Here is a 24,185-nt window from a genome sequence, read left to right as displayed (position 1 = left end):
AACGTTCTGCTGTGAGAGGCAGAAGAAATAACAAGTCTGTGTTCCTTGAGAGATTGAGTATAATCTGTGTTGTGGTTAGAGGCTTTTACTAATGCAGTAGACAAAAAGAGTGAAGGCCTAAGGAATGATGGAAAGGTGTGGAAGGTTTGTGTTGTGTTTGGTGGTGTTTGGTTTTGTGGTACTTTTTTTTGTTTGGTAGGTTTTGGTTTTGGTGGGCGTTTTTTGTTTTTGTTTTTTGTTTTGTTTGGGGGGGGGGGGCGGTCCTTGTTTGTTTTTAGTAAATGAAGGGTATAAAGTGACTTAAATGCTGAGTGAGTGAAAGGTGTTAAAATGCCGCTTCATTGGCAGAGAGGGTGGGAACATGGGACATCAAAACAACCAAGCAAGCAAAAGAAAACCCAGCAAAAAGTTATTTGGACTAAAGTTGACAGAGTGGCCTGAAGTAACTGATACTGTCTCCTTGTAAATAGTATTCAGTAGGCTTATTTGTCTTAGTCATACACTTAAACTCACTGCATGCATAGAGAGAATAACAATGGCAGTTATAATGCATTGAGGAAATGCTAGTCTTTATAGTAAACCTTTCTTATTCACCTTTCTTCTTCCTCCTTTCGTCTCCTTCTCTGCATGACTTTACTGTTTTTCACCTCTCTTGTGCAGTGTTTATACAAGCCTTAAAACTAAGTTAGATCATAATTGCACATAAAAGGTCATGAATTTGAAATGCTAGTTTGTCTTACGGGTTTAAAGGCAATCTAAATAAACTTGGGGATTACAAGATGCCAAGAATAGCTGACCTATAAAGAATAACGATTCGGCACCTGACTCGCAGTCCATGCAGACTTTGTCATTCAAAACCTATTTTTACTGATCAGAAAACTTTCAAGTTTGTATTTTGTCAAAGCCTTTCAGCCTAATACAGGACTCTAGGTAGCATCTTTATGCATTCAGATGCACCAGTGTTCACTTTAAGTCCAGAAAAGTGTCTAATAAACATGTAGATTTACAAACTGAACACTGACATCTGCATCTGGAAATACATAGATAAGCTCATCACAGTGGTGTAGTCTTTGGAAAAATCTATTTTAAGTTATTCAGTGTTGCTCCTGTCACCATCACTACTGAAGAAGCACTTTTTCCACCTTTGTGATATTAGACCTGAAATTCTGATCTGGTGTGTGTTGTAAATACAGCAGCTAAAAGGTGAATAAAGTATTGGTAGGTTTTTGTTAATGTATTTCAACAAAATGTAGTTAACTGGAGCAATTCTATACCAATTGCTAGGTAGGCTTCGTCTTTACTAGATGCCTTATGCAGTGTAAGTCTTGAGTACATCTCTTCTAGTATGTGTACTTGGGGGGGGAGGGGGGTACTTCTGTTTTCTTAAATGTCTTGGCAGCTCTCCTGATACCTTGCTGTCTTGGTACGTGATGTGGGTTCTCTTACTAAGAGTTACAAACTGCAATGCAGTCTTTTTTTTTCCTCTTACTGAAAGCTGTAATTTGGAGGAACATGAGGTGTGACTTCACTACCATTGACAGTTCCTGGAGGGCAAGGTTAGGTATACGCTTTGCCAGCCTGTGCATATTTGTGCAGCTCAGGTGTCTGCTTGTTACTGTATTTGACAGTTTATTCCTCTGTATAACACATGATGGAAATTATTTAAAATATAGATACTGTGGAGTCTACAAAAGTGTGCTTGTTTAACAGCTTTTAGTCATTACTATGTGCTTTTTCTACAGACTTTATTCCCCATAGCACTAAAGTGGTTAATACTAGAAAGGTTTTTGTTTATTTTTGAAATAGGAAATAAGCTTAACTTAAGGTGATGCTCTGGAAGTTTCTGTAGTTTGAATTTTTAAACTGAACTGTTGTATATGATCTTTTATATGGAATGCACATGTGAGTTCTTGAAGGGCGCTTAGATTGTTTAGGCGGTTATGGCAAACTTCTTTTTGCCTGTCTCACGTAAGATGCTGAGCCTTAACTTATGAATGAATGGATTTAAACATATGTTGATACTTGTTTTTCTGATAATGTTTTGATGATTTTCTGTCTCCGCATAACTTGAATACTGTATGATGTTTAGTATAAGTATCAGGCAAGTTCTATTACCATTTAAATGTGAATGACTGCTTGAGGTAATGAAACTGTACTTTACAGAAGATGTAGTTAAGCCTGACAAGAATATTGTAAATGAAGCAGTCTTATGGGAAGGTACAGCTCTTGTAGTTTTGTGTGTTACAGAACCTGTGTAAACCCCATAGTTCACTCAGCTGGTTCATTTGCCTTTTTCCCCTCAACAAAAAATAAAGTTCCATGTGTTGGGTGTCTCTCAAGCCTCTTATTAACAACAGAGTTGTATAGTGCACACTGGACTGAGAAGTTCATGGAAGCAAAAATTGCCAGACTACGAAACACAAAGACTAAAATAAATTTAACTTGCACTCCCAGCTTCTGATACTCTGTGGCTCTGAGAGAGAACTGCTGTGGTTTTTGTGCCATTCTTACTGTTCACTGTAGGAATACCCATGGGCTCCTTTTTGAGACAGTATTAGGCAAAATGGCACTGACAAAACCCACACTTGTGATGCAGTTAGTTTCCATAACTGTTCTGTGCTCTGTGAAGAGTTTGGTTACTGGTAATGCCTAGCATTTACGTTAGTCCAGTCAACCAGTTTTGGATGTTTGCTTGTTTATTGGGTAGTTGTCTGTTTTGGTATTTAGAGTTCTGAACTTTGAAGTCCAGATAATATTAAGTTTTGGAGTCTTATTGCAGATTCTGAGGGGGAAAACAGTAGTAGTAGCTCTAGTAGTGTTCTTGAGATCTGTTTTTAATGCTTTTTAATAAAAATCCAAATCCTGCTCTTATTTAGTCTTTTCTCCAGAATCTTTGAGCATATGTAGATCTGGAAAGCTGTCAGTCACTGCAGTTTGTGCAGCCTGGTCTGCGGAAGGTAACGGTTTTAAGCCTTCAGCAGACTGATACTGGGGAAATAGAGGTGCTCCTCAGGCTGTGTGTTCTGGCTTTATTCCCTTGCCTGCTGCTTTTCTGTGCCTTGCCTGTTTGATTCTGTACTGTTACTGAGTTGATTGGTGCATCCAGATTGAGATATGCCTTAACCGCAAACGGAAAAGGGTTCGTTTAATGAGGATCATTTGAAAACATGGTCTGAGGAACAACTCCTCTGGAAGGAGTCATAGATTATTTCTTTTCCATAGCTGGCATAGAAAACTTTGAGGAAAAATGTAGTATAAAATTCCATCCAACTCAGCTGACTCTTTTTTTGAAGTCATGTTATGTGTCTAAATATAGATTTGTAACCTACCTTTCACTTCACCCAGTGCTGTGCATGATATTCTGCTATGGAATACTTGAGGCACCCTGTCTGTGGTGTAAATGCGCAGCCCTATGCACACTTGCCTATTAGTATTGTTTAGAAAGGTAGTGAAACAACTTTCCTTATTTGCTGAAACTTGTTTGCTGTGAAGTTGTGTTTACGTATTACTTGTTATTCAAATGACACTGCATTTTATTTTTTTTTATCAGTGCTCTGTAGTGTTAACAGTGCTGTTGAGTCCTGGTAACTAATAAAAACGCTGGAATCAAAGTATGCAGCTTTTGCCATCCAAAACTGACTTGTTATGCAGTATTGCTCACAGTAATGTTTAAGCAGCAGCAGTATGTTGCTGTATCTATCTTGTAACTTGGGAATTTGATACAATTTTATTATGAGTCAGCTGATGAAGTGATCTTACAGTTCTGCTTCCATTTTCCCCATACAAGGGAAAAATAAATTTGCTGTGCAGATTCTTCAGGCTTTCCTAAATGGCTTCATAGCTGAAACCTTTGATAAGAACAGGTTAAATTTTGAGGGCAGTTCTCATTCTATTGTAGACTGTATCCTGAAAGCTGTATTCTTGTAAACTGTATCATATCTTGGTTAATTTTGTGTTACAGTCTGATTTTAGTGTGGATGCCATGCCTTGATCCACTTAAGTAATACATTAAAAGCATCTTAATGTTCTTTAGAATCCTTTATTTAGGGAGAGTATACTGTATTATGTATTTACTGTACTATGTTGTAATTCATGTACTATTGTATTATATTATGGTTTAAGCTGCATTATGTTCAGTATAGGTCACTGAAATAGTTTTGATGTATTGCAGTCCCAAATGACAACAGTACAGCTGGAACAGTAGGGCTGTGGTAAAGAAGGGGGACTTAGGTTTGCAGCTAAGTCTGGATTCTGTGCTGCAGTCATGCAAGATGGATTGACATGGCTTAACTGTGTTGATACTGAAAAGATGCAGTTGCACTGTTTCCTTAGAGCTTGACATCGTCTTTACGTTACCTGTGAACTGATTTAGCTCACAGCTGGCAACTTGCCTGAGAATAACTACCTCCCCCCCCACCCCGTGGATTACAGGGCTACCTACGTAGACTTAGGAGTTCCATGAGAGTTGAAGTGATCACAGAGGAAAAGATGGGAATTTTTTATGGCTGTTACCACTCCTGAGATAGGAGAGCTCCTTCTGCTTGTATTAAGCTGTTAAGAATTGTTAAAAAAATATTTCAAACTGATGCTGAGTCCTGTGGTTCTGAATGCATGTAACTGCACTATTTATTTGGCAAGCAGCAGAGTTACTTTAGTCAGGCTGGGTTTAGGTAGTCTGAACAGAACCTGTGCCTGGAAAGACTGAGGTGTTAAATTCCACACATGAACTGTACTGTGATTTAATGTATGTATTAAATACTGTAATTTTCCTAGTTCCCAGGGTTCCTAGGTTGTGTACTTTACCCTCTCTAGCATGTCTTAAGGCTCTCTCTTTAATTTCTTCATCTCTACCTGTCTCTTTTCCATAGTAATTTAAAATGTGAAGCTGATAATTCTTTTCAGATTTCTGGTAACAGGACAGCAAATCATTCTCTATTTCTTTTAGAGTTGTGATCTCTAGTATAGTGTTGTTAGACTTCTGAGTCAAATGCCCTGTCTGTCCTTCACCTCACAACCACCATTCATGGAACAAGCATAGCAGGTGAAAATTTCTTAAAAGTTGTAAGTAATTTGTTGTTGGAAGCAAGATTTTCCCAAGAGAATGGCATATTTCTTGCATGCTCCTTTAAGCGGCTGATTTGAACATGGGGAAAACCAGTTGACTAGGATGCTCAAGATGATGTGGGTGACCTCATTCCTAAGCAGTGTTCCAGACAGACTAATAATTAGGAAGGTTTCTTGATAGTCTGTTAATTACAAAACCCACATATTTTAAAAAGTAACTTAGATCACATTTTCACTGAGTAATTGCTGTTTAATCCTATGCAGCTGTTTTAAATTGGCATTTGTTGCTGAGATAAAATTATTACAGTAATTACAGTGGAATCCTTCCTAATTGACTACTCATGAGACTGACTTCAGTTGATTAACAAAGTGACCACCATAGTTTTTCTCCAGGTTTGGAATATGAAATGGCAGTTTTAGGCTCTGCTAGCAAGAAAACAGCTTTCTCTACTGCATAGAATGACTCAGGACATTGAGAGATCTTGACAGCTTCAGAAGGGAAGATTACAGCAGCGTGGTTTGGGTGAATCTTTGGGCAGCTTAAATTTATGTGAGAGGGTGTTTACTCTGTGTGCATATATACTAGTGGTAGTAATAGAAAGATGGCTAACAATTGCTGTGGAGGGTGGAAGTCATCTGCTGTCTTCTTACAAGACCCGTTGCAGGGGAGAGCAAGGAGTGACAGCCAGTAACTCAGAACCACGCAGGCGCTCGCTCACTCCTCCCCACCACCTTTTTCCTCCCCCCCCACCCCGCTCCCAGAGTGATGGGGAGGAGAATAGAAAGAATGTAACTCCCACAGGTAGAGATAAGAACAGTCCAGTAACTAAGGTATAACACAAAACCACTACTACTACCACCAGTAATAATAATAATAATAATAATGATAAGGGAAGAGAATACAGCCACTCACCTCCCGCCTGTGGATACCTAGCTCGACCCGAGCAGTGATCTAGCCCTTCCAGGTAACTGCCCCCAGTTTATATACTGGACGTCATGCTGTGGTATGGAATACGTCTTTGGCGAGTTTGGGTCAGGGGTCCTGTCTCTGCTTCCTCCCAGCTTCCCCTCCTTCCTGGCAGAGCATGAGACCCAGGAAGTCCTTGGTTGGAGTAAACATTACTTGGCAACAGCTGAAAGCATCAATGTTACCAGCATTGTTCCCAGGCTGAAAGTCAAAACCACAGCACTGCACCAGCTACTAAGGAGAAAAATGACTGCTACTGCTGAATCCAGGACAGTGACATAATGCTGCTTTGTTGACCAAATTGTTGCTTGTTGTGACCAGATTTAAAGTATTGTTAATGCATTACATGATAATCATGTACTTGAGGTCAAGAGGGTATGCTTAGCAACACAGCTGTTGCTTTGCCATTATCAAAGTTCATAAGCTGGTACTCAGGAGTTGGGCTTTGCTCAGAGTCAAGGATCAGTGTAATTCAGGGACTAATCGTGTGCCAGAATACCTGTTGAAGACTTCTCTGCTCTTCAAGGCAGCATCAGATTGCCCTCAGCAGTACAACTTCAGTCAGGATTGGACTCTTCACCAGCAGTTGTTTGTTACAGATGCTGTAACAAACTTGTCAGAATGTCTCTGCTGTTTTACATGTAGTTACAGGTGACTAGGTGTAGGTAATAAAAGGAAAAGTGTGTGTTACTTTTCTGAAATAAGTGCTTCTGTAATAAGCTGTGAAGCCTGTTGTTTAGGAAGATCTGAGCATTTTTACTTCCAGTCCTACTAAAAGCCACCAGAGCTACTTGCTGCCCTAAATAAAAGAAAAATGCAGAAGAAATCTGGAGTGTCCTTGAATAGTTTACATCATCTAGGATAGTTACTGTGTTCTTGGCTGTGTGTTCTGTATCTTTGTTTGCAGCATTCCTGGTGTCTGCCTGTCCCTGGGTATCCCTTTCTTTTGCAGTGACAGATAACTAACCCCCAAAGAGTCCCGCAGAAGCATACTTCAATGCTTGAACTGGTTCTGGGAATGGGAGGGAAATAATGTGAATGAGAATTAAGGGGTGGCATAAGAAAAATAAAAAACTGCATGTAACTCTCGGAGATCAATCTCCATGAGCCTTCTAATCTTGGATTTAAAATATGTCTGATTGTAAGTTGCAGGATAACTAAGATCTGGTAACAGGAGGAGGTGGTGAAGAGAATGAGCCATGTTGCTCTTTTTATTCCTTTGTGCGCACAGATTTAGTGGATATAATCTGTGGGTTTAATTTAGAGTGGATTGACTGTCACTCTTGCAAAAGAGGCCACATTCTTCAATTATGCAGGTTACTGAAATCTCTCGTATGGCTGAGAGACAGGATACGTACCCCAAAGCTCACTGAGCCAAATACAGGGGGGAGGTTGGGGAGTGGTTTGCAGGCAGTAGGTCAAAGAAGCACTTCAGTAGTCCCTACCATATGTTGTGTGATGAGTTAGTCTGCATGGGCTTAGTGTGCAGTGGAGTCTCATGGCAGCTTTGCTGTACCCTTCCCACCAGTAAATGGTGCTGATGTGAGATAACCTAGTACTGTTGCTGTGAATTTAGCAGCCAGAAATCTTTACCTTATAGCCTGGAATCAAGTTGTGCTTGCAGCAGTTCATTACCTCTGAATGATGTATTAACAACTTCTGGTTGGTCTGGTTTTGGTTTTGGTTCTTGTTTGTGTTTGATTGGCTTTTTTGTTTGTTGGGGTTTTTTTGTTGTTGTTTGTTTTTATTTTTCCAGTTTCTACTGTTGTGGTTTTTTTTTGTTAATTTCAGCTTACCTACAGAGTAATGTGTTTGTGCTTAAGATCAGCTGCAGTTTTGTTGAATTGTTCTTGTGTGTTTAGGTGTTTTTCCAAGAGAGTTCTGGATCACAAGTTGCCAGAAGGTAGAATGAGTATAAAAAAGACAGGTCTGTGAGTTTGTATGATTGTATGTCCTCAGTTCTGTCTCAGCTGTGATCTGTTTTGATGTAACTGTTGTGAACCTAATGCTTCTTAAGGACACCAGTTTCAACAGGTGGTTGTTTTCAGTTCTGGTATGTTAAGCATTGTAGGAAGAGCTGTGAGATTGTAACTTTGGAAAGCACTTCTGTCAGGCAGGGGATGGGTGGGAGAGGATTCTCCTCAGTCATACTGATGTAAATCAGCAGGTCTGTGGAGACCAGTAGCTGGGCAGTGGCTTGATGTGATACTAATGACAGAATTGATTGTGATGTCCTTTTTTTATAGTTCCTGGATTTTGGAGGCAAATATGTGATTATGTTGTGCACAGGCTTGCAAATTTGGAGAATATCTGCTCTAATCTGCGTAGTGGACTTAAGAGTTGGCTGTTTTGGTCATGTCCATAAGCAGAGGTGCCTTAAATGATTATTTAAGAGCTCAGGAATAATTTGGGTAAATTATTTGAAGAAACACGCAGTCAAATTGCAAAACAGTAGGTTGCTTCTTTCGTTCTTAATAATACACACTCATTACTACTGCACTGATTTTTTTCTTTACTTTTTTTCAGTTGACTTTCTAAAACAGTAACATGCATTCTGTCCCTTTGGTTTGTTCAGCTGTTAATGACAGGGTCATGTCACTTTGTCTTTCAATGCATTGTGTTGTGGTTATATTACTTTGAATTTCATCTCTAAGGTGTGCTGCAGAGTAACTGTTTCATTGAAGGAATCTTTGTTGCTCTGGCAGTGCCAGTTTTCTTTGAGAAACCCTAGGAATCTAACAGTCATGTTGCCAAAAACAGCTTACCAAGAATTACCAGAATCTGAAAGAAGGCAAATGCTGCTAGCTTCCAGTTGCTATGCCTCTGCTTGTCTATTCTTGCAGCGAAGAGTGCCTGCTTGTGGTTGGGTTGAACCACAATTACAGTATCCTTTCTTTATGCTCTAATTATTGTCATTCAGATTTTTTAAATGTAATGTGCTAGAAATGCAGCAAGTATGCAAGTAGTAAAGTTATTTTGAAGAATTACACTCATGTCCTTGCATTATAATGCTGTTGCCTCCCCAGAGCAGAACTGAACAAAAGTTCCAGTTCCTTCAGGCTGCAGTGAAAGTTGCCCTGCTGTGTTCCTGCTTTCCCTAAGTGTCTGTTACTGCTAACTTGCCGTAGATTACCTTTTTGCTCTGATATTTTGAAGCGTGCAGGGCAATACTGATGCAATGAGTGGATACAAGGGGCAAAATTGGTGACCAAGAGAAAGGAAGACTGCAGGACAAAGAATGGTGTCTGTGCATTATTTTCCTTAGATCCAAGTACATCCTGCCTTGCTACATTCTGGGTATTCAGAAGAAGGGTTGCTCTTCTGGTGGGCTTTTCATGTAGACTGTCTAAAGAAAATTTCTAAGGGAGGAAAGTGGTTGTCGAGCTTATGCTTGTTTACCCAACTAGCAGGGTAAATGATAAGTGTTGGAATTCTAACTGTCCAGATATTTTTGTGGGCAGGAATATAATGGGATGAAGAGATGCTGTTTCATGATATTGGCTGTGTGTTTCAAAAGTTATGAAGCTGCTTTTTCCCTCAGGCACTCCCTGTCTCTGGAGTGAGTGGTCCTGTTGCATACCTTGGGCTCTGGGATTGCCTGACAACATGATGCGCCAGTGTGGGAAGCTAACCTGATGGAAGATTAACTGAGTGGAGGAAGAGCAAGCAGGGTTTTATGTTTTGAATGAAGTCCCTGAGTAGCTTTAAATAAATTTAGTGCAGGGTAAGATGAGAATATTCTGTAAGTGTTTGTAGTAAGAGGAAACCATGACTATATTTGATACTGAGATAGTTGAAATGTTTATCTGCCATAGCTTTTCTTCAGTCTTCATATTTTTATTTTTTTTTTTCCTTGGAGTTCATTTTAAAAATAATTTTGGGTTTAATTTAGTCATGCAGCTTAAGCTTGTTAAATGGCTACTAAGGGTAATCATCTTTGTCTCTTACTTTCCCCTCTGCCTCTCCCTGCATCTGCTCCAGCAGATCAGGGAGCAAATTTGTCAGATGATTAGTTGTTTCTAATTGTTTTCAGGGGAAGCAGGAGTGAGATGGCTTTCTGTAGGTTTGGTTCCCTAAGCTGTCATCATAGGTTCAGTCTGGCATGAGACAGTGGTAACATGGTGTATGAGACTGCATCTTGTAGTGGTAGCTGTTAGATGAGTTTCCTTCTAACGAATTACAGCCTTTGAGCTTCACTAACCCCCCTAAAATTCATGCTAGGAATATAAAGAAACAGTGAAATAATTTCACAGCTATCTGAGAACTTCTGAGGGGCAGATGATGTTTCAGAGAATGGGAAAAGGCACTGCAACTGTGCTGCTTAAAAAAAAAAAAACAACATTAACACCACCCCTCTCCCCCACCCCAAACAAAATAACAAACAACCCAGCAGAACCCAAAAACACTGAATCTCAGCCCAAACCCCCCTGTGACAGCCTGTTGAAAAGGTAGGAACTAAAGGATTACAAATAAACTATTTTAATGTAGTTTCTGTAGGAATATGGATAATTAAATTACTCGACCCCAGTAAGCACCTGGAAGATACTAATCTTTCATGAAGAACTAATAGGAGTTTTTCAAGAAGAAATCCTAGTTAATCCAGTCTTACTGTGGCAGGGAAGGGACCAAGTGCATAGCTACATCTTGACCTTTAAAAAAAGCTTTTTGATACTGCTGTGATACACGAATGAAAACAATGTTATAGAAGCTCTTGTATAGTGGAAATATATCCAATTAAAGAAACTCTGGAAATCGATGAACAGTCAAAGTTAAAAGATTTCTTAAATTTCTAAGAGGTCTCTCTTTGAATGTCTGTTGATGTTTTCAGGAGTGACTTGGGCTACAGCGTCTACATATTAAATCAAGATAACATGAAAGGCAGCGTGTTTGATTAGGATTTGTAATTCAAAATCATTCTGACAAACTGAGGAAACCACTGTCTTTTATTTAGTGAAAAGCTACAGATCAATGAGGTGTTGCATTTGGGAGGGAGTGATCAGCTGTGCAATCACAGTGAAGGATGACTGCAGCATAGAAACTGTAACCTCTATTAGGTTAGTTAATGGTAGATATTCAGCGTGCTTTCAGATTAAAAATGAATGCTTCCAGAGCTACCAGTCAGACCTCATTATATATGTATTATCAGGAAAGAGATGTGCAGAGCTGTCAGCTGAGATGTTGACTTTGGGGGAAAAGTTGATGCTGCTGATTTGTCCAAATAAGTGAGAACATGATGCATGGGGTTGTAAAGGGGAGGTGACCTTGTCTGCTTATTTTTGTTCATTTAGAATCATAGAATAGTTAGGTTTGGAAAGGACCTCAAGATTATCTAGTTCCAACCCCCCCCACCATGGGCAGGGACACCCTCCCACTAAACCATACCACCCAAGGCTCTGTCCACCTTGGCTTTGAGCGCTGCCAGGGATGAAGCATTCACAACTTCCCTGGGCAGCCCATTCCAGTGCCTCACCACCGTAACAGGAAAGAATTTCTTTCTTATATCCAACCTAAACTTCCCCCGTTTAACTTTTAACCCATTACCCCTTGTCCTATCACTACAGTCCCTAATGATGAGTCCCTCCCCAGCATCCCTATAGGCCCCCTTCAGATGCTGAAAGGCTGCTATGAGGCCTCCATGTAGCCTTCTCTTTTCCAGGCTGAACAGCCCCAACTTTCTCAGCCTGTCTTCATATGGGAGGGGCTCCAGTCCCCTGATAATCCTCGTGGCCCTTCTCTGGACTTGTTCCAACAGTTCCATGTCCTTTTTTTATGTTGAGGACACCAGAAGTGTACACAGACTCCCAAGTGAGCTCTCATGAGAGCAGAGTAGAGGGACGGGATCACCTCCTACAACCTGCTGGTCATAGGATCATAGAATAGTTAGGGTTGGAAAGGACCTCAAGATCATCTAGTTCCAACCCCCCTGCCATGGGCAGGGACACCTCACACTAAACCATCCAACACAAGGCTTCATCCAACCTGGCCATGGATGGAGCACTCACAACCCCCTTGGGCAACCGATTCCAGTGTCTCACCACCCTAACAGGAAGGAATTTCCTCCTTATATCCAATCCAAACTTCCCCCGTTTAAGTTTTAACCCGTTACCCCTTGTCCTGTCACTACAGTCCCTGATGAAGAGTCCCTCCAGCATCCCTATAGGCCCCCTTCAGATACTGGAAGGCTGCTATGAGGTCTCCACGCAGCCTTCTCTTCTCCAGGCTGAACAGCCCCAACTTTCTCAGCCAATCTTCATACAGGAGGTGCTCCAGTCCCCTGATCATCCTCGTGGCCCTCCTCTGGACTTGTTCCAGCAGTTCCATGTCCTTTTTATGTTGAGGACACCAGAACTGCACACAACACTCCAGGTGAGGTCTCACAAGAGCAGAGTAGAGGGAGCAGGATCACCTCTTTCGACCTGTTGGTCACACTCCTTTTGATGCAGCCCAGGATATGGTTGGCTTTCTGGGCTGCGAGCGCACACTGCTGGCCCATGTTCATTTTCTCATCAACCAGCACCCCCAAGTCCTTCTCTGCAGGGCCGCTCTGAATCTCTTCTTTGCCCAATCTGTAGCCATGCCTGGGATTGCTCCGACCCATGTGTAGGACCTTGCACTTGTCGTGGTTGAACTTCATAAGGTTGGCATCAGCCCACCCCACAAGCGTGTCAAGGTCCCTCTGGATGGCATCCCTTCCCTCCAGCATATCAACCGGACCACACAGCTTGGTGTCATCGGCAAACTTGCTGAGGGCGCACTCAATCCCACTGTCCATGTCACCGATGAAGATGTTGAACAAGACCGGTCCCAACACTGATCCCTGAGGGACACCACTCGTTACCGGTCTCCAGACGGACATTGAGCCATTGACCACAACTCTTTGCATACTGCCACCCAGCCAGTTCTTTATCCACTGAGTGGTCCATCCATCAAATTGATGTCTCTCCAATTTAGAGACAAGGATGTTGTGTGGGACAGTGTCAAACGCTTTGCACAAGTCCAGGTAGATGACATCAACTGCTTTACCCTTGTCCATCAGTTCAGTAGCCCCATCATAGAAGGCCACCAAATTGGTGAGGCAGGATTTCCCCTTAGTGAAGCCATGCTGGCTGCCACCAAGCACCTTGTTGTTTTTCATGTGCCTTAGCATGCCTTCCAGGAGAATGTGCTCCAAGATTTTGCCAGGCACAGAGGTGAGACTGACTGGTCTGTAGTTCCCTGGGTCTTCCATTTTCCCCTTCTTGAAAATGGGGGTTATATTTCCCTTTTTCCAGTCATCAGGAGCCTCACCTGACTGCCATGATTTTTCAAATATGATGGCCAGTGGCTTAGCAACTTCATTCGCCAGCTCCTTCAGAACCCGCAGATGGATTTCATCAGGTCCCATGGAATTGTGCGTGTTCAGGTTCTTAAGATGGTCTCAAACCAGATCCTCTCCTACAGTGGGCCTTAGGTCTTCATTCTCACAGTCCCTGCCTCTGCCTTCCAAGACTTAGGTGGTGTGGTCAGGGCATTTGCCAGTGAAGACTGAGGCAAAGAAGCCATTAAGAATCTCAGCCTTCTCCAAATCCAGCGTAGCCAGTTCTCCTGATACCTTCTGGAGAAGGGCCCACATTGTCCTGAGTCTGTCTTTTATTTGCAGTGTAGCTATAGAATCCCTTCCTGTTACTTTTCACATCCCTGGCCAAGTTTAATACTAACTGGGCCTTAGCTTTCCTGACCTGGTCCCTAGCTTCCCAGACAACATCCCTGTATTCTTCCCAGGCCGCCTGTCCTTGCTTCCACCTTTTATAAGCCTCTTTTTTCCCTCGAATTTTCCTCAGCAGCTCCTTATCCATCCAAGGACGTCTCCTGGCCCTCCTGCTGTACTTCCTTCCAGTTGGGATGCAACACTCCTGAGCTTGGAGCAGGTGATCCTTGAATATCAACCAACAGGCTATATCCCATAGAACCTTATTAAGCAGGTTCCTGAAGAGGCTGAAGTCTTCTCTCTTGAAGTCCAGGGCAGTGAGCTTGATGCACACTCTTCTCAGTGTCCTGAGGATCTTGAACTCGGCATGAAAAGACATTCTATTTGTCATTTTTCGACTCAAAAAGACATGCCATTTAGTGGCATGTCTTTTGTGATGAATTGAGACAGATAGAAACAGTAGATCAGTTTAGCTGTTTCAGTGGATGAACTTTTATCCAAGTTGCTTTTATGGTATGTGGTCATGGAATCACAGAATGGTTAGGGTTGGAAAGGACCTTAAGATCATCTGGTTCCAACCACCTGCCATGGGCAGGGATGCCTGGCACTAGACCAGGTTATTGAACACTGCCAGGGATGGGGCATTCACAACTTCCTTGGGCAGCTTGTTCCAGTGCCTCGCCACCCTCACAGTAAAGCACTTCTTACTTATATCTAACCTAAATCTCCCCTGTTTAAAACTTGACTAGTAAAACTGCCCGCTCAATTAGTGAGTATTTTTGTAATTGGGATGAGAGTCAAGCAAAACTATGATTTGTGCTTCTGTTTCAACAGCATTGTGGAGATTTCTTTAAATATTTGTTATTGAAGCCTGTTAGGAAGTCAGTATAATATTGAGTACTGGTACTAAAGAGCAGTGCCCATTTCCATATCAGAGGTCAATCAGAGACATTGAAATCTTAACTTAGTGTCTAACCCCATTCCCTGAAAGAAAACATTTTTTTGTGTGTTTAAAAACACAAGTTGGGATAAATGTGCCAGGAATCCTTCATATGATTATAAAACCAGTGAGCCTTTGCTGTTATTCAAAAGCCATTGGTTATTACCATGTATTTAACATAGAATCCTTCTGTGCTATATGAAAAATAAGCTTAATTCCCTGTTCTGCAACAGTTGGAGCTGTTGTGACAAACCTGAAAAATTATGACTGTTCATACAAATTCAAGGTGTCTTTCAGCAGTGCTTCATGAAAAGGCAGAAAAGACATTATTTTATACCATACCTAAGAGAGAATTTTATCTGTCACATCTCCTAGGTGACAGATGTGTCTGCACTTAACAAATGCTAGAGGATCAGAATCAGCCCAGTGATTATTACTTGTGACTGTATGATATGTCGTGTTCTCAGAAGTAGTCTCTTTTCATGAAGAAACTTTTTAATGGGACATGTGGAAAAATATCTACAACTTGTTTGAAGGTGAAGATAGAGTAGAATCCTGTGAATCCTTGCAGCAGTTACACCTTGGAACAGATTTTAGTTTGAGGCTTCATTAGCTCTGCAGTTTACAACAAAGCTTATTTTGTAGTTATTTTGAGACAGAAGATATTAATTGCCTTTATTGTACTGAAGAGGGCGTAGATTGATGTCAGACAAAGATACCATAAGATGATATGGATGAATGATGATACCTTTTACTTCAGTATTAAAACGGATTACCCTGCCACTCTTTTGCTGCTGTTCCTGGTTTGAGTATTTCAGTAATGTGGTTTATAGCAGATCTCTGGTAGCTGTACTGGTACAACTGATGCAGCACTGCTTTACTGGTCACAGAGAAAGAAACAGTTTAGGTACTTAGGAAACCAGCTTTGGTAATAAGGAAAAAGTACTGTGTTACATTGTCAGCAAATCATTTAGATACATGCGTGCATTTGTTGGTAACTCTGCTGATACTACTTACTGTCATGACAGCACCACAGGAATGCATTTGAATATTGGCAATAGAAAATCACTAGAATTCATAATGTGATTGATCTTTACTTAGGTTGTAGTAACATATGAATGGAATTTCCTTTCGAGCTTGAAAAATAATTGCAGATTTCTGAAAGTTAATTATTCTTACCCTCATGACTTACAGTTTAATAATAAATTGACAGATTAGGAGTGAGAAAAGGAGGATAATGGAAAGCATTGCAATAAATGAGAATGTCTTTAGAAGTCATTCTCTATCTGGGTAAAAATAGTTGTTTCTCTTCTAAATATATGATAGCAGGCCTCCTTTCCAGTTTTCTGACATCACTGGCTGTGAAATGGCTGTAGAAAATACAGCCTGATAACAGAGTAAATATCTGTCTGCAGATACTTGTTATAATCTGTATGTGTAATCAATCATGTGTCTCTCCAGAAATATGTGAAGATGGATTTATGTGAGCCAAGAACATGCAACTTGACTTGCAAAGTTTGAAGTGTTGTGTATGTTTGTGTAAGGGGGAGAGCTCCACCTACTGGAAAAACCTTCCGGTTTATGGGATGTGTTTTGGGTCAAGATTGTTTGCAGTATCGATTTCTTAGGTCTGGTCTCAGGGATTTGGAATGTGAGCGCTTGCAAGTAAATAGACTTTCTTCAACTTTAAAAAGCCTGTGCCTTGAAAATACTTTCTCCTGTTTTCATCTTGACTTCTTTTGTTTATAGGAGCATCATCTCCAGCGGGCCATCTCAGCACAACAAGTATATGGAGAGAAGCGGGATAACATGGTTATACCGGTTCCAGAAGCAGAAAGTAATATTGCATACTATGAATCTATATATCCTGGAGAATTTAAAATGCCAAAGCAGCTGATTCACATACAGCGTAAGTGAAGTAATTTATTCATTCAAACCTACACCCAGAACTCTATCTTGCTAGCAGTATTTCAAGAGATGAGTCTTAAATGTCTGTTCAGCTCACTTTGACTCCTGAGAATTTATTTTTTCCAACGTGTAAAGTAACAACATACTTGTTGAAAAGGTACATTTAGTTCTTGATCAAGAGATAGACAGATGTCTTTCTTGATTCTTTATGTTAATATTTCACAATTCACAATCTCAGAGGCCTGTTTCTGCCCTCTGTAATAATACTTAGTAGTTACAGCTTGCAGAGAAATTTATGTTCATTAGCAAGGGCAGATAAAAATCTGCTTGAAGAGGAGAACATATAATGCATAGTTAAGAAACAGAGTACCTGTCCCCTGAAGCTTAACCAGGATATAGTGACAGTAAAGTGGATTGGGAAGCCAAGCAGAAATAGCAGCAGTAGTAACATTTGCCTCTGCCTGGATGGAAGTATTTTACATCTAAAAGTAGGTGGGTTTTGATACCACTGATGACTTGCAGATGTGCTTGGATTTTGTTTTTGTTGGGAGATACCAGCTACTGTGTATGGTTGAGACCCTTAATGTGAGCACCACATTACTTCAGATACCTTTTGAAAACATTTAAAAAATGTGTTGCAGAATTCTGTTTTGCAGTGTAATTTGTAGAATTTAAAACGTAGTATCTGTCATTTAAACAGATCTCGTGCCTTATTAACTTTGGTTAAAGGTTAGACTTCTACATCAGTCTGAGCATCAGTGATGGCTTAAAGTATTAGAATTGTGAAAAAGTTTGGGTTGAAAGGGACCTTTAAAGGTCATCTGGTCTGACCCCCCTGCAGTGAGCAGGAATACCTTCCACTATATCAGGTTGATTAGAGCATGTTGCTGTGCTCTGAAGAAAATGAAGAGACTAATATTAGTAGTCTTCCGTGCTGATGTTAAGGTTACACTTTTTCATTCTTTTTCTTATCTAGTGGTCTAACAGCTGAAATGGTGATATTTTTTTTTTTTTTTTTTTTTTTTCAGCTGCACTGTATTCTACAGTGTATTCATTGTACCTTTGAAGTGTGTTTGGGCTGAAGTCTTATGTGTTGATAATACAGTATATACACAGCATTGACAATATTGACCAATCGAAAAGTTTCTTACTGAAAGCAATGAGGTTTGACCAGTAGTAAGCTTTCATTAGTTAACAATATATAGTCAAATAGATAACCAGCCTTTACTCCTGATTTGTAATGGTGTGCTTTTTTTTTTTTTTTTTTTTTCTTTCAGAAAAAGCTAGGTATAGCTTCAAAGTAGCGTTATTACAACATTCATACAAATAATTTTGGGGTTGTCTTCAGAATAATCTGGTGTGCACTCCAGATACTGCTATTAGAACAAAACATTTCTGTAGTAAAACTAACTTTCACTGTGATGTTTAGCTTTTAGTTTGGATGCTGAGCAGCCGGATTATGACTTGGATTCAGAAGATGAGATCTTTGTGAACAAGTTGAAGAAAAGAATGGACATCTCTGCTTTGCAGTTTGAGGAGATGATAGACAGACTAGAAAAGGGCAGCGGTCAGCAGGTACAGTGGTACTTTGAATATGAAGAATTTTAAATATGCACTCTGTCTATTGCTATATGAAAGTGACATGCTGGGCTTTACATTTAGCCAGTCAGCCTGCAAGAGGCCAAACTGTTGCTGAAGGAAGATGATGAATTGATCAGAGAAGTCTATGAATACTGGATTAAAAAGAGGAAAAACTGTCGAGGTCCCTCTCTTATACCAGCAGTGAAACAAGAGAAGCGAGATGGTTCCAGCACGAATGACCCTTATGTTGCTTTTAGAAGACGAACAGAAAAGATGCAGACACGAAAAGTAACTAAATCTATTCCTCCTTCTGCTTTCTTTCTCTTCCTTTCCGCTCTCTCTCAAAAAGTAGCTGATATAAAAAAACAATCCTGCTATGCAGTATAAAGCAGTAAAAGTTGGGATGTTCTTTTGTTTTAATTTGCAAGTGTAAAAGCATAAAATAAACTATTCTAGGACAGCTATTGAACGAAAGTTTATACACATTTTTTCACTAAATCTGCTAAATCTACTCACAGCATTGGTAGGCTGTAGCTCATTGATAACAGGCACATACTTTTTTTTTTTAGTATGTGGTGTTTATAATATAAAAATATTTAGAACTTTAATAATTATTTAAATGATGTGGGGAAAAACATACACTATATATTTACAGAATCGAAAAAATGATGAAGCATCTTATGAGAAGATGCTTAAGCTGCGTCGAGATCTGAGTCGTGCAGTAACCATCCTGGAGATGATAAAGAGGAGGGAGAAAAGCAAGAGAGAGTTGCTGCATTTGACACTGGAAATTATGGAAAAGAGGTAATGTTATTGAAAATTTGCTGCAGAAAGCTTTGAAAACTACTTTGTATTTTGATTCCCACAAATGCTTAGAACAGGGTTTTTTAGAAGTATTTAGGCTCTTTCACATTTACAGGAAAAGCATATTTTCATATATGGTGGGGGGGGGAACCAGACATTAGGAAGTTGCTTATTATTGCAAAGTAACCCAGCACACGCATCTACATTGTTTTCTTACGTGTGTACATGTATTCATGTGTATGTGTATAGCCTACTATACGGGAAGAGAGATCTTTGTTTCAGGTAAATTCAGTTGCAAATTTGTGTTAAATACGTAGATTAAGGAAATCTCAGCAAATTTTAAGGTTGTTTCCAGTCATTACTGTTCTTCTGTTTCTTCATTATCCCCTGATAATTCTTTTTTAGCAAAGCTTGATTTAATACCCTCTTGAGGAAAACAAATAAGCAGTTCAGTAGAGTATAAAATGTTATTCTGTGACTTATCTCCAGCTAGTGCTTCTCTTGACATCTTGTTTGTCAGCTGTGCTGAAGACCAAGTGCTCTACTCTGTCAGTTGTCATTTTCCTGGTCAAGTGGTGTCCTGGGTTTAGCAGTAGCAGTCAGTTTTTCTCCTTGTTAGTAGCTGGTGCAGCACTGTGTTTTGACTTTCAGCCTGGGAACAGAGCTGATAACACTGTTTTTAGTTGTTGCTAAGTAATGTTTACTGTAAGGACTTAGTGAGTCTCATGCTCTGCCAGGGACCAGGGGAGGCTGGGAGGAAGCAGAGACAGGACACCTGACCCAAGCTAGCCAAAGAGGTATTCCATACCACAGCACGCCATGCCCAGGGAGGTAACTGGGAGTTACCCAGAAGGGCATGGGCTTTCTTCAGGGGGGTCGGACTCGTTTGGCGGGTGGTATTGTATTCTCTTCCCTTGTTATTTTCTCTTATCATTATTATCATTGGTGGCAGCAGTAGTGATTTGTGTTATACCTTAGTTGCTGGGCTGTTCTTATCTCAACCCATGGGAGTTACATTCTCTCGATTCTCCTCCCCATCCCTCCAGGAGTGGGAAAGTGGGGGGATAAGGAAAGAAAGAGGGAGAAAGGTTGGGGAGTGAGCGAACAAGCTGTGTGGCTGGGTTTAAACCACAACAGTTCTTTTTAGCACCAGTGCGGGGTGTGAGGGGTTGAAATAACGACAGATCTGACTGGAGTGTGCCTAATAGTGTTTGTCATAAGCATTCATTGTTTTAGATTAATAGGCACTCGTCACAATGCTGTTTTATTGGCTCTCAAAGTTGTTCCTCTTGATCTCACAGTCTCAGCATATCGTACCTTACTTAGAGCCGGTATTTGCTGTGTTAGTGTTTTTCAAGTGTGGGGCTTGGGCTAAGGTTCTTGTCTCATTCTACCTTATGGTAATGACTTGTAATACAGTAGAATCATTGATCATGAAACTGATCTGGCTTATGTTCCCAGTGTGGTCACCAGCTTTATACTTTGGGAGGCATATAATAAAAGTGCTTAGCAATTGCACATCTTTTTTTCTCCTTCTCGGGTGGTCAACCTGTGAAGGAGACATTCTTTTACCCTCCCAGCCCCCCTCCCAGACCATTTTACAGCATCATGTAAGAGTTTTGAAGTTTTTTGAACGGCCTTTTAATACTGTTGAGACCAGTTTGCTGATTCTGATGGTTATCACCATGTTAAGGTATAACACAAATCACTACTGCTGCCACCAATGATAAAGAGAAAATAACAAGGGAAGAGAATACAATACCACCCGCCAAACAAGACTGACCCCCCTTGAGCGCCCGTGCCCTTCCAGGTAACTCCCAGTTACCTCCCTGGGCATGGCGTGCTGTGGTATGGAATACCCCTTTGGCTAGCTTGGGTCAGGTGTCCTGTCTCTGCTTCCTCCCAGCCTCCCCTGGTCCCTGGCAGAGCATGACACTCACTAAGTCCTTAGTCAGAGTAAACATTACTTAGCAACAACTAAAAACATCAGTGTTATCAGCTCTGTTCCCAGGCTGAAAGTCAAAACACAGTGCTGTACCAGCTACTAAGAAGGAGAAAAACTGACAGCTACTGCTAAACCCAGGACAAGTGGGAATCACATTTGCAATGTAGAGTTGTTCTTCAGGCTGATGCTTAGAATCTGAATAGACTTCTGTGGCTGAAGTATCCATGTTTGAAAACAAATGTTTTGAGTCGGTATCTTGAAGTTCTAAAACTCATTTAGACTGTCTTCTGAGGGAGACAAGTTGAATGCCTCCGTGGGGCAGTTTCCTCAAGCAGTGACCATTTTTATTAGAAATAGGTAAGAATCTCAAAGATTTTTCAGTAGCTTTTTCAAGAAAAGAAGCTGTTGAGTAGAGGAAAGACTCTTACGCCCCCCTCAGAATGGAAGACTGCACTTCAATTCAGCAGTTTCACAGGACTTGAGACGCAGTATGCTTCATGGGTCTGCTTGTTGTGGAAATATTCCATAATACAAAAAAGAGAGGTCTCATAAATAAGGCACCCTGCCTCACTGTGTAAAATCTTCTGGGTGATAAATGTATGTTTTGAATGGTACTGGCCCCAAGTTAAAGAGGATTTGGAAACCGTTTCTTGTGCTTTCTTTCTGGTTTCTGCTTCTCTCCTTTACAGTATTGTATTTTGGTGATGTTTTACAGGCTTTACAGGGATTTATCATTTTTATTTATTTGTCAGCATTAGTTATTGCATTGAAGTTTCCATGTTACTAGTCCTGTTTTCTGCAATAATACTTACTATACTTCTTACTGTTGTCTTGGATGTCCCTTTACCCCGGGCTGCAAGTATTAGTCTCTGTTCTCTGTTGTGCACTTCTTTAGCAGACATATATTGTAAATATTCCAACAAATAAAAAATATTTCTGATTTCAGGTATAATTTGGGTGACTACAGTGGAGAGATCATGTCTGAGGTTATGGCACAGCGGCAGGTGATTAAACCTACCTATGCTATTCCCATCATTCCTGTGACTAACAGCAGTCCTTTTAAACACCAAGAAGCTATGGAACTGAAAGAATATAAAGTTAAAGTGAGTAATGTCAGTAATCAAGTTTCTAGTTTGTACCGCTACTATGCAAGATGCAACATTTTTAGGATGGAAGGAAGGGAAAGCTTCTTGAGATTGGAAATAGATTAGCAAAGCTGCAACTGGATAAAATGCTTCGTTCCATTGGAGTTACGAGGATAACGTACAAATTACTGGCAGAATTAAAGGAAGTATAGACCAACTACAAACAGAAGGATACGTGCAATCGTATTCTTATCCTGGGTGATGGGAATGTTTAATACGGTCCATAAAGTTAGGCTATCCTGAATAAAACTGTATGTATTACCCAAATACTGGACAAAGATAGGACTAATAAGGTAAAACACATACCTTGTTCTAAATTATGCAGTTACTTTAACCTAGAGGGTTATTTTGTGGAAGTTTTCTGGTTGGTTGGTTTGTTGTGATCCGCTGATATTCCCAGCATGCTGCATTTCTTTTGTTTGGCTTTATGTTTGAGGAAAGTATCAAATAATACTACTTAATTTAGATAGCTGACCAGCACTTTTTTTCCCTGCAGGCTTTAATTGTGTGTCATACAAAGCATAGCTGGTGTGCCAACAACTGAGCATATTTAATAGGTTGGGTAACACTGGAGAAATGCTGAGGTGTAAGAAGTCTGTGTTTAAAAATCAAATTATAACTGAAGAATGTCCAAAAGCTGTTCTGAATCTGACATGGTGGCTTGAATCAGTGAATACTCACATTGCTAGCAGAGCATTGTGACTGAGGTGGCTGGAGCATACTTACCTGTTAGTGGTGTTGGGTCAATGCAGTGTTTTGCAGATTGAAAGAAATCTGTTTCATGGAAACTTGGGAAATGCACTAAAACTTGACTGTGCATCGTATGGGGAAAGAGAAGTCTAACTTCTACTCTTGTCTTTAAAGCATTGTTTGGTAGTTAGTGTTTCGTTAACACTGCAGAAATACCTAGTAATTTAAAATGTTAGAGAATAAAAATGGTGCCTCATGGAGATCATTATATATATTTTGATATACTTCGAAGTAGTACTGTTATCTTAACGGCTAGCATTTTATCTAACATGGATTGAGCACACAGTGCTTGATTTCACCTTGTCAAACGTTTCAATTACTGGGAACAAAATACAAATACTCAGGAAACGTCTGAGTTTCATGACGATTACGTGGTGAGGCACTGGCACACATGGGCCAGAGAAGTTGTGGGTGCCCCGTCCCTGGCAGTGTTTAAGGCCAGGCCGGACGGGGCTTTGAGCAAACCTGGTCTAGTGGGATGTATCCCTCTCCATGGCAGGGGGTTGGAGCTAGTTTATCTTTAAAGGTACCTTCCAACTCAAATCATTCTATGATTCTGTGACTGCACATTTTGCTGTCAAAATGATGGAGATATGCATTCACTTTTTAGCTTGCGTACATAGTTTTCTAAAACTCCTGTTTCAATCTTACTTGCTCGTGTGCATAATTTTATGCCTTTTTTTTTTCTTGCAGCAAGATAAAACTGATGTTATTAGACCCAAAAGAAAGTATGAGAAGAAGCCAAAAGTCTTACCTTCATCTGCTGCTGCTACTCCTCAACAGACGAGTCCTGCTGCACTGCCAGTCTTTAATGCTAAAGATTTGAATCAGTATGATTTTCCTAGCTCAGATGAAGAACCTCTCTCCCAGGTAGGACCTCTAGAGTTCTGTGCTATTCTTAATGTCAGAATATAAGTAAAAGTCATCAATTACTAGTACATGTACACACTTCATCCTCTCTTTAAAGGTTTTGTCTGGCTCTTCGGAGGCTGAGGAAGAAAATGATCCTGATGGTCCTTTCGCCTTCCGTCGGAAAGCAGGCTGTCAGTACTATGCTGTAAGTAGAAATTCCTTACATACCATAAGACAGAGCATCATTGTGGGGAAAATACCTTGTGTTTAATTGGTTCAAATTATTTTAAGCCTCATTTAGACCAACCTGGCAGCTGGCCATGGAGTAGCCCTAAAGAGGGAAGATTAGGAGACGTGCGTTACAGATACTGCTTAACTGCTCTCACTGTACCCCAGAGGTGTATTGGGTTTGCACGAAGACGAGTCGGCCGTGGTGGAAGGTAAGTGCTACCTTATTACTGCTTAAAAAAAACCCCAAAACAAACACAGAAAAACCCCACCAAAAAAAAACCCCAAAGTTTAAAAACCTCAAATCTCTCAAG

The 24,185-nt window shown here is 40.5% G+C and overlaps 1 protein-coding gene across 7 annotated transcripts in view; it reads left to right on the top strand.

Annotated features, from left to right (window-relative positions):
- Positions 1–24,185, top strand: part of EPC1 (enhancer of polycomb homolog 1) — a 52,694-nt gene that overhangs the window by 11,946 nt on the left and 16,563 nt on the right. For all 7 annotated transcript variants that reach the window (XM_065666701.1, XM_065666700.1, XM_065666703.1 and 4 more), the window contains exons 2-9: positions 16,408–16,567; positions 17,996–18,141; positions 18,229–18,435; positions 18,803–18,951; positions 21,843–21,999; positions 23,485–23,661; positions 23,759–23,848; positions 23,935–24,083. In XM_065666701.1, coding sequence (XP_065522773.1) covers positions 16,408–16,567; positions 17,996–18,141; positions 18,229–18,435; positions 18,803–18,951; positions 21,843–21,999; positions 23,485–23,661; positions 23,759–23,848; positions 23,935–24,083 — 1,235 coding nt within the window. The remainder of the gene's footprint in view (positions 1–16,407; positions 16,568–17,995; positions 18,142–18,228; positions 18,436–18,802; positions 18,952–21,842; positions 22,000–23,484; positions 23,662–23,758; positions 23,849–23,934; positions 24,084–24,185) is intronic.

The sequence above is a fragment of the Lathamus discolor genome, chromosome 2 (assembly GCF_037157495.1).
Source record: "Lathamus discolor isolate bLatDis1 chromosome 2, bLatDis1.hap1, whole genome shotgun sequence".
NCBI lineage: Eukaryota > Metazoa > Chordata > Aves > Psittaciformes > Psittacidae > Lathamus > Lathamus discolor.
The sequence above is the reverse complement of the archived record's forward strand: the minus strand, read 5'-3'. Positions and strand labels throughout refer to the sequence as shown.